General features: G+C 42.5%; 1 protein-coding gene across 1 annotated transcript; it reads left to right on the forward strand.

The window, feature by feature from the left end:
• The first annotated feature begins 8,320 nt into the window (after window positions 1-8,320).
• ing2 (inhibitor of growth family member 2) lies at window positions 8,321-10,989 on the forward strand. The gene is made up of 2 exons (NM_001140538.1): window positions 8,321-8,589; window positions 9,798-10,989. Exons 1-2 carry the CDS (start codon window positions 8,445-8,447, stop codon window positions 10,514-10,516), a joined length of 864 nt encoding a protein of 287 aa, NP_001134010.1. The 5' UTR covers window positions 8,321-8,444; the 3' UTR covers window positions 10,517-10,989.
• Window positions 10,990-11,051: the final 62 nt, after the last annotated feature.

Genomic DNA, 11,051 nt, shown 5'->3' on the forward strand with positions numbered 1-11,051 from the left:
TGCTTTATCATTATTGGGTATTGTGTGTAGATTGATGAGGGGGAAAAACAATTTAATCCATTTCAGAATAAGGCTGTAACGTAACAAAATGTGGAAAAAGTCAAGGGATCTGAATACTTACAGAATGCCCTGTACATCAACGAATTTGGCAATAGAACAGTCAGCAGGACCTGGCCTCACCCAACTAGAATCTGAAGTCAAATGTCTACTGTTTGCTGATGATCTGGTGCGCCTGTCCCCATCCAAGGAGGGCCTACAGCAGCACCTAGATCCTCTGCACAGAATGTGTCAGACCAGCGCTCTGTCAGTAATTCTCAGTAAGACAAAAAATGATGGTGTTTGCAAAAGGTCCAGTTGCCACAAATACAAATTCCATCTAGACACCGTAACTATAGATGTCCTTTGATTTGATGAGTCCAAATTTGAGATTTTTTGGGTCCCAACCGCCGTGTCTTTGTGAGATGCAGAGTAGGTGAATGGATGATCGTTGCCTAGAGCACACAAAAAACTATACATACCTTGGCCTAAACATCAGCACCAAAGGAAACTTCCACAAAGCGGTGAACGATCTGAGGGACAAGGTAAGAAGGGTCTTCTACACCATCAAAAGGAATATAAAATTCAACATCCCAATTAGGATCTGGCTAAAAATACTTGAATCGGTTATAGAACCTATTGCCCTTTATGGTTGTGAGGTCTGGGGTCTGCTCACCAACCAAGAACTCTCAAAATGGGACAAACTCCAAGTTGAGATGCTGCATGCAGAATTCTGCAAAAAAAATCCTCTGTGTACAACGTAGAACACCAAATAATGCATGCAGAGGAGAATTAGGCCGATACCCGCTAATTATCAAAATCCCGAAAAGAGCCATTCAATTGTACAACCACCTAAAAGGAATCGATTCGAAAACCTTCCATAACAAAGCCATCACCTACATAGAGATTAACCTAAGCAAGCTGTTCACAAACACAAACAGACCCCACAGAGCTCCAGGACAGCAACACAATTAGACACAACCAAATCATGAGAAAACAAAAAGTGAATTACTTGACACATTGGAAAGAATTTACTAAACAACAGAGCAAACTGGAATGCTATTTGGCCCTAAACAGAGAGTACACCGTGGCAGAATACCTGATCACTGTGACCTGCTACTCAGAGAGGCAGTCGTAGGCAGACTTGGCTCTCAAGATTAGACCGGCTATGTGCACACTGCCCACAAAATGAGGTGGAATCTAAGCTGCACTTCCTAACCTCCTCCTAACCTCCTGACCATATTAGAGACACATATTTCCCTCAGATTACACAGATCCACAAAGAATTAGAAAACAAACCTGATTGTGATAAACTCCCATATCTACTGGGTGAAATACCACAGTGTGCCATCACAGCAGCAAGATGTGTGACACAAGAAAAGGGCAATCAGTGAAGAACAAACACCATTGTAAATACGACCCATATTTTTGTTTCTTTATTTTCCCTTTTGTACTTTAACTGTTTCACATCATTATAACACTGTATATAGCCATAATATGACATTTCACTTGCTTTTCCAATGTAAACATAAGTTTCCCATGCCAATAAAGCCCTACGAATTGAATTGAGAGGGAGGGATTTAGCTTTTTGCTGTTTCCTGTCAAAACTTGTATATCTTGTTCTCTAGGTTATGAGGAAGAGAGGTGATAAAAACACACAGGGTGTGCTGAAAATGGTCACAAGATGATATCAAGTGTTTTAATGTGCCTCGGCAGAACTCACTATTACACACACGCACGCACACACACACACACACACACACACGATGTGCTACATTTTGACTGGATAAACCCAAATGTTTTGTATTATAATGGAAAGGGAAGTTAGGGAAATGAGCACTTTGGGTGCTGCTACACTGTGAATGGCAATCCTTTTCTATACAACTCTTTCATTAAAAAGCATTATACCAGAAAAGTCCAGTGATTAACTATTTTGCAGGTGGAACAAAGGAGTAACATCTTATAATAACGAGTTAAAAGTACTCTGAGAAGCTACCCAGGAAAGGGCTGAAAATAGCAGTTGTGTACTCGAGTCATATGACTCGGACTGGACTGACTCAAGTTACGAATTTGATGATTTGAGACTTGACTTGATAGAAAATAAAATAACTTGAGACTTGACTTCGACATGGAGTCTGAAAACTCGACTTTGATTAGGGACTGATGACTCTAAATTATCAGTATTTGTAATGTTTTGTCACTCATTTTGTGGCACAAGAGTCTACCGGATTACTCTACACACAGCCAGAGACAGTATCCGCAGCATCGCCCTTGCAAAAATATAATTGCACAAGATTGGCTAGTGAAACGCACTCTCTGCACTCGGATTTGACCAGCAAACTGTCAATCAACACAGGCCGGGTGAGCTAGCGAACAGATTGATGATTTGCTGTACAGATGGTATCCGGTGCAACGCATACTTCAAATTGTAGGGAGAGAGGATTTCCATCAGGGGCGCAACATACAGGGGGGACATGTCCCCCCACATTCTGAAATATAATGTTTGTCCCCCCAGTTTTAGCATTGGAATGTGATACAAAATGAGATAAGGTTGTGCTTTAGGACCCTGTGGACGCCTCCGAGTGGTCATGTAGCCTATTTGGAGTGTTTATCCAACAGGGGGAAAAAAGATATTTGTCACGTCCTGACCATAGAGAGCTCGTATTTTTCTATGGTAGAGTAGGTCAGGGCGTGACTGGGGGGTTTTGTCTAGTTTATTTATTTCTATGTTGTTTTTTTTGTCTAGTTTACATTTTCTATGTTGTGTTCTAGGTTCTTTTTCCTAGGTTGGGGTTTTCGTATGATTCCCAATTAGAGGCAGCTGTTCATCGTTGTCTCTAATTGGGGATCATATTTAAGTTGTTGTTTTTCCCACTAGTGTTTGTGGGAGATTATTTTGAGTTTATGCATGTAACACCTCTTCGTCACGGGTTGTTGTTTTTGTTTATAGTTTGTCTGTCTTGCATAGTTTCACATAGAAATAAAGATGTGGAACGATACGCGCGCTGCGCCTTGGTCTCTTTCATACGACAACGGTGACATTTATGCACAGGACATCTACAAGGTCCCTATTTTACTATTACATAGGCTAATGAAAAGAACTGTCTTGTAGCCTCAATAAATAGACAAAGATTTGTAGTTGAACAACTGGTTGCACACCGCAAAACACCAGTCTCAACGTCAACAGTGAAGAGGCGACTCCGGGATGCTGGCCTTCTAGGCAGAGTTGCAAAGAAAAAGCAATATCTCAGACTGGCCAATAAAATGAAAAGATTAAGATGGGCAAAAGAACACAGACACTGGACAGAGGAACTCTGCCTAGAATGCCAGCATCCCCGAGTCGCCTCTTCACTGTTGATGTTGAGACTGGGGTTTTGCGGGTACTATTTAATGAAGCTGCCAGTTGAGGACTTGTGAGGCGTCTGTTTCTCAAACTAGACACTCTAATGAACTTGTCCTCTTGCTCAGTTGTGCACCGGGGCCTCCCACTCCTCTTTTCATTCTGGTTAGAGCCAGTTTGCGCTGTTCTGTGAAGGGAGTGGTACACAGCGTTGTACGAGATCTTAAGTTTCTTGGCAATTTGTCACATGGAATAGCCTTCATTTCTCAGAACAAGAATAGACTGACGAGTTTCAGAAGAAATAACTTTGTTTCTGGACATGTTGGGCCTGTAATCAAACCCACAAATGCTGATGCTCCAGATATTCAAATAGTCTATTGCTTATTTAATCAGAACAACAGTTTTCAGCTGTGCTAACATAATTGCAAAGGTTTTTCTAATGATCAATTAGCCTTTTAAAATGATCAACTTGGATTAGCTAACACAACGTGCCATTGGAACACAAGAGTGATGGTTGCTGATAATGTGCCTCCGTGCGACCTATGTAGATATTCCATTAAAAATCTGCTGTTTCCAGCTAAAATAGTCATTTCCAACATTAACAATGTCTACACTGTATTTCTGATCAATTTGACGTTATTTTAATGGACAAAAATTGGTATTCCTTTAAAAAACAAGGACATTTCTAAGTGACCCTGTGACAACAATTTTGGACCCCCTTGTGGCCCCCCTAAATGTGGAGTATGAAATAATTTTTACATAACTAATTTTTGCTATCGTTCTTTTTTTACATCCGTTATTAGACAGTGGCAACGATGATGATTATGAACATGGTCTTTTGCCTGCTAATGCCTGCAATGCAGTGAAGAAAACGATATGACAACAATAACGTCTAATGTAACTGGCCCCTCTAACAGTACAACTGGCCCCAGCTTGCCCCCCCCCAGTTGAAATGGTCTAGAACCGCCACTGGAACCTGTTTCACCAAATACAATGTCACTTCTCTGTAAACAAATTGACAACAGACTTTCAGCATGATAATAGAGAAGGGAACTCAACATGTACGGCACTGACACAAATGACTGATGATTGGTTGAAATAAGTTTATAATAAAAAGGGTCAGTCCCTGGATGGGAGACCAGATGCTGCTGGAAGTGGTGTTGGAGGGCCAGTAGGAGGCACTCTTTCCTCTGGTCTAAAAAAAAATATATATATTCCCCAGGGCAGTGATTGGTGAAATTGCCCTTTGTAGGGTGCTGTCATTTGGGATGAACATTACATGGCTGTCCTGACTCTGTGTGGTCACTAAAGATCCCATGGCACTTATTGTAGTGGTAACCCTGGTGTCCTGGCTAAATACTCCCCAGGTTGTTGCTGTAAATGAGAATGTGTTCTCTATCAACTTACCTGGTAAAATGAGGGTTAAAGAAATAAAAAATATTTCAGTGTAGCCTTTGATATTCTTGACCAAAAAAATGGTTTTAAGTTATTATTTTTTTTTTTAGATAGATAGATAGCTCTGAATTGTGGATTCTTTAATGGAAGTTTCTCTAATGTCACACATGTAGGGTGTGGCATCCCAGTAGGGCAGCTCTCAAGGCCCTCTACTCTTTTCTATTTTTACCAAGGACCTGCCACTGGCATTAAACAAAACCTGTGTGTCCATGTATGCAGATGATTCAACCACATACGTGTCAGTAACAACAGCTAATGAAGTCACCGAAACCATTAACAAGTAGTTGCAGTTTGTTTTGGAATGGGTTGCCAGTAAAATAAACTGGTCCTGAACATCTCTTAAACCAAGAGCAATGTATTTGGTACAAATCATTCCCAAAGCTCTAGATCTCAGCTGAATCTGGTAATGAATGATGTGGCTGTTGAACAAGTTCAGGAGACTAAATTACTTGGTGTTACCTTAGATTGTAAACTGCCTTGGTCAAAACATATAGATTCAAAGGTTTTAAAGATGGGGAGAGGTCTGTCCATAACACATTTACATTTTAGTCATTTAGCAGACACTCTTATCCAGAGCAACTTAAAGTAGTGAATGCATACATTTCATTTCATGCATTTTTTTTGTACTGCCCCCCCCCGTGGGAATCAAACCCACAACCCTGGTGTTGCAAACACCATGCTCTACCAACTGAACCACAGGGAAGACTATAACAAAGAGGTGCTCTGCTTTTTTGACACCACACTCCAAAAAGCAAGTCCTGCAGACTCTAGTTTAGTCTTAGCTTGATTATTATTGATTATTATCTAGTCAAGTGCTGCAAGGAAAGACCTAGTTAAGCTGCAGCTGGCCCAGAACAGAAAGTCTTTCTCTTCATTGTAATCAGAGGGCTAATATAAATACTATGCATGCCAGTCTCTCTTGGCTAAGAGTTGAGGAGAGACTGACTGCATCACTTATTATTTTTATAAGAAACATTCATGTGTTGAAAAGTCCAAATTGTTTGCATAGACAATTTACGCTCAGCTCTGACACACACTTATCCCACCGGACATGCCACCAGGGGTCTTTTCACAGTCCCCAAATCCAGAACAAATTCAAGAAAGCGTACAGTATTATATAGAGCCACTATTGCATGGAACTCCGTTCCATCTCATATTTCTTAAGTGAACAGCAAACCTGGTTTTAAAAAACAGATAAAGCAACACCTCACTGCACAAAGCCTCTCCCCTATTTGACCTAGATAGTTTGTGTGTATGCATTGATATGTACAGTCATGGCCAAAAGTTTTGAGAATGAGAAAAAAAGTAATTTTCACAAAGTTTGCTGCTTCAGTGTCTTTAGATATTTTTGTCAGATATTACTATGGAATACTGAAGTATAATTACAAGCATTTCATAAGTGTCAAAGGCTTTTATTGACAATTACATGAAGTTGATGCAAAGAGTCAATATTTGCAGTGTTGACACTTCTTTTTCAAGACCTCTACAGTCCGCCATGGCATGCTGTCAATTAACTTCTGGGCCACATCCTGACTGATGGCAGCCCATTCTTGCATAATCAATGCTTGGAGTTTGTCAGAATTTGTGGGTTTTTGTTTGTCCACCCGCCTCTTGAGGATTGACCACAAGTTCTCAATGGGATTAAGGTCTGGGGATTTTCCTGGCCATGGACCCAAAATATCGATGTTTTGTTCCCTGAGCCACTTACTTTCTCCTTATGGCAAGGTGCTTTATCATGCTGGAAAAGGCATTGTTCGTCATCAAACTGTTCCTGGATGGTTGGGAGAAGTTTCTCTCGGAGGATGTGTTGATACCATTCTTTATTCATGGCTGTGTTCTTAGGCAAAATTGTGAGTGAGCCCACTCCCTTGGCTGAGAGGCAACCCCACACATGAATGGTCTCAGGATGTTTTACTGTTGGCATGACACAGGACTGATGGTATTGCTCACCTTGTCTTCTCCGGACAAGATTTTTTCCAGATGCCCCAAACAATCGGAAAGGGGATTCATCAGAGAAAATGACTTTACCCCAGTCCTCAGCAGTCCAATCCCTGTACCTTTTACAGAATATCAGTCTGTCCCTGATGTTTTTCCTGGAGAGAAGTGGCTTCTTTGCTGCCCTTCTTGACACCAGGCCATCCTCCAAGTCTTCGCATCACTGTGCGTGCAGATGCACTCACACCTGCCTGCTGCCATTCCTGAGCAAGTTCTGTACTGGTGGTGCCCCGATCCCGCAGCTGAATCAACTTTAGGAGACGGTCCTGGCGCTTGCTGGACTTTCTTGGGCGCCCTGAAGCCTTCTTCACAACAATTGAACCGCTCTCCTTGAAGTTCTTGATGATCCGATAAATGTTTGATTTAGGTGCAATCTTACTGGCAGCAATATCCTTGCCTGTGAAGCCCTTTTTGTGCAAAGCAATGACGATGGCACGTGTTTCCTTGCAGGTAACCATGATTGACAGAGGAAGAACAATGATTCCAAGCACCACCCTCCTTTTGAAGCTTCCAGTCTGTTATTCCAACTCAATCAGCATGACAGTGATCTCCAGCCTTGTCCTCGTCAACACTCACACCTGTGTTAACGAGAGAAATACTGACATATTGTCAGCTGGTCCTTTTGTGGCAGGGCTGAAATGCAGTGGACATGTTTTTTGGGGGGGATTCAGTGCATTTGCATGGCAAAGATGGACTTTACAATTAATTGCAATTCATCTGATCATTCTTCATAACATTCTGGAGTATATGCAAATTGCCATCATACAAACTGAGGCAGCAGACTTTGTGAAAATGAATATTTGTGTCATTCTCAAAACTTTTGGCCACGACTGTAGACTATGTGTGCCATTTTAAAATGTATGTAGTTCTGTCCTTGAGCTGTTCTTGTCTATTAATGTTCTGTGTTATGTCATGTTTCTTCTAGACCCCAGTAAAAGTAGCTGCTGCTTTCACAGCAGCTAATGGGGATCCAATAAAATATCAATTAATTGCTTACTTTCTCGGGAAAAGTTCATAATACAAATGTGGTGATATTGTTGATTTGTTGCCACAGATATTTTGTTTACATAGCAGGTTAGGATAATTAACGGACAGATTAGTATAATTAACGTGGCAGGTTGGGTGAATTAACGTGGCGGATTATGCGAACTAACATAGCAGGTTTGGAGCATGAGGTTAACATTAGAGTTAGGATTATATCCTTCATTTGTCGCCACAGATGATATGTTAACGTTTCAAGCTACCATTGTAGCTGGATGGAGGTAAACCTATAGCTCTATCTAGTGGTTAAATCGATGACAACAGTTGTTGACAAACGTAACATTGCACATTTAACACTGTTGGCGACAAATCAGTATCTTGTTCACAGCCAATCCAAAAGCTAGAAATCTGGACGGCCCACCCCGTCAAGAGGAAATGCGGAAATGCGATGCATTGCCATAAAAGGAATACACCCGCGCATGCGCAGTATGTGCCGTTTTTTTGGTTTGAAGTGAACTGCTGCAGTTCGCTTGCGGATGGGAACTGCCCATTAGAAACCATACTAGCTAGCTAAATTTATCATCTCAAATCTATGTACATGTTGTTGTTTTTTTGTCTCGATGCATCGGTTTGAACAATGTTAGGTCATAATCATTACCCAAACGTAGAAAAGTCACAACTGGTCAGCTATGTTGAGGATTATTTGGAATGTGTTGAGTCCCTGCCTTTGGATATACAAAGAAACGTCTCCCTGCTACGAGAAATTGACTCAAAGTATCAAGGTATTGTTTACCCTTTCGTTCTTTTGGTGGTTTTACTTAACAGTAACGATAAAATCGTATAAAAAATGAGTGCGCTGTATTGACCTGTGCCCGAGTCACTTTAGGCAGCTACAGTAACTAGCTGACGTTAATGCTCCATACGTTAGCCGCTAGCTAACGTTAGCTAGCTAGTAATGAACGCGATTTTTTTTCTTGCTGAAATATAACGCTTGGTTCTTCTATCGAGTAGCTATGTATGCCTTCAATTTGTTATCCATAACGTCTCCGAAGTGAGGTCCGAGTTGGCTCGATAGCAATGAGATTGATAGCCACAGATCAGCCATTTTGACAAGAGGGGTGTTATTGTGGCGTTTAGCGGCTAAGAGTTGGTAAACCTTTTCATTTGCATGCGTTTTTATGTTTATTATGCAAGGGATGTTGACTTATTGTCGACGGTGTTGCTTGCTAGCAAATGTTACATTCGTAGTAACGTTACAAAGCTCCGTAACGTTAACTAGCAAGCTTAGCTCAGTAAACGGATCATTGCTTGCTAGAGAAGTAGCGAAATGGTCGTTGTTCCAATCCGCCGGTGATGAAAATGTGTCATTTACGAGGTGATTTTTGCCAGTAACGTTACTTCGTCTGACAGTTGTACGCCCAAGTGTTGTTGTAGTCGTTTGTGTGTGTGATCCACTTAGTAAGAAAACAGGGACAACCCGCCCTGACCAGGGCTGTCACTAGTTACCACAGCCAATTGTCGATATCGTACAAATTCATAAACTAAATTTCGCTTTTTAGTATTTAAGGTTAGGCATAATGTTAGCAGCGTGGTTAGGTTTCAAGACCAAGGTAGAAACAGGCGGGGTTTATGACAGCTAGTGACGACCCCTGATCATGCAGAAGGTGTCATCACTTCCTGAATATAAACCAATGCGGAAGTAGTAAGGAATCTATAAATTCAAATATCTTCCTACTAGTTTGTCTGATTGCCATTAGCTGATTTCAGTGCTCCTACAGTTTGCAGCAGCAATAAGATATGCATACAGTTGTGCACACCAGGGAAATTCGAAATGAATTTCCCCCTGTTCCTACCAGGAGCTTCATTGAGTATGTAAAACTTTCCTCTGACTGACACAGCGTCAGATATGATTCTATTCCCAATGCAAATTTCTCAACTCAATAGACACCCATCCTAACATTGAACTCTTGTCATTCTGTGTGCTTTGCAGAGGTCCTGAAGGAGGTTGACGATGTCTACGAGCGCTATCAGGGCGAGCGGGATGCGGCACAGCGTAAGAGGCTTCAGATCCAGCTGCAGCGGGCTCTCATCAGCAGCCAGGAGCTGGGTGACGAGAAGATCCATGTGGTCACCCAGATGACTGAGCTGGTAGAGAACCGTTCCCGCCAGATGGACTCCCACTCCCTCTGTCTCCAGGAGCCCAGCGAGGCCAGCGAGCGGGAACGGGTCGTCACCGAGCGGCGCTCCGGTTCCGTTCAGGAGGCGGCGGTGTCCACACCTGCGGAGCGCTCCTCCGCCCGCCGGCCGAGACGCCAGCGCAACAGCGAGAGCCGTGACGCCAACCACGCCTCGGGGAACGGAACAGTGATGGATGACCCGGTGGACGAGCTGCCTATGCAGCCGCGGGAGAAGAGGTCAAAGTCTGCCAAGAAGAAGAAGCGCAAGGCCAAGCAGGAGCGCGGCGCCTCGCCTGTGGAGTTCACCATCGACCCCAACGAGCCCACCTACTGCCTGTGCGAGCAGGTGTCCTACGGCGAGATGATTGGCTGCGACAACGACGCGTGCCCCATCGAGTGGTTCCACTTCTCCTGCGTGGGGCTCACCTACAAGCCCAAGGGGAAGTGGTTCTGTCCCAAGTGCAGAGGGGACAACGAAAAGACTATGGACAAAAGCCTGGATAAGAACAAAAAGGACAGGAGGTCCAGGTAGTAGTGACCTGTCCTCCCTTTCCTCTCGGGAACATTGCCGAACTGAGGGTTGAGTTTGTCAAAGTAAGTCATTCAAGGTATGACAAAATGTTGTGAAGTTTTGAGAGCACAATCGGAACACTATTTCCTGCAGCGCCTACTCTTGAGTAAAGGATTTGACCAATACTGAACTGGTGCTGTTACCATATACTGGTGACCCACACTGAAGCCTAAAGGTTATTCTGGGAAGCCAGATTTTGACTTTAAGAAGCCTAAAGCTGCCATCTACTGGTTCTATCGTGTTACTCAACACTTGGCGGAATGGAATTAAATTAACTCAAAAAGCATATTTTGGCTTACTAGCCATTTTGACTTGATGTAATGTACCTGAATGATGTCCTCTTTTTGTGAAAATGAGTGCATTCTGTTCGCCCCTTTCAATTCAGTAAGTTTAATTTCTTATGCAGTTTAAAAAATAAATATGTTCCAAATCAACAAGTCTCGATTCATTGATTTGGTCACTACCAGATGGGGCTAAATAGATCATTGTGCTAGGT

This window comes from Salmo salar, chromosome ssa07 (assembly GCF_905237065.1).
Source record: "Salmo salar chromosome ssa07, Ssal_v3.1, whole genome shotgun sequence".
NCBI classification, from domain to species: domain Eukaryota; kingdom Metazoa; phylum Chordata; class Actinopteri; order Salmoniformes; family Salmonidae; genus Salmo; species Salmo salar.

What these genes read in the sequence shown, in the direction of transcription:
- ing2 (NM_001140538.1), top strand. Translation starts at nt 8,445, where the DNA reads ATGTTAGGTCATAATCATTACCCAAACGTAGAAAAGTCACAACTGGTC. An exon ending in AATTGACTCAAAGTATCAAG is followed by an intron (nt 8,590 to 9,797) that starts GTATTGTTTACC and finishes TGTGCTTTGCAG; the next exon opens with AGGTCCTGAAGGAGGTTGAC.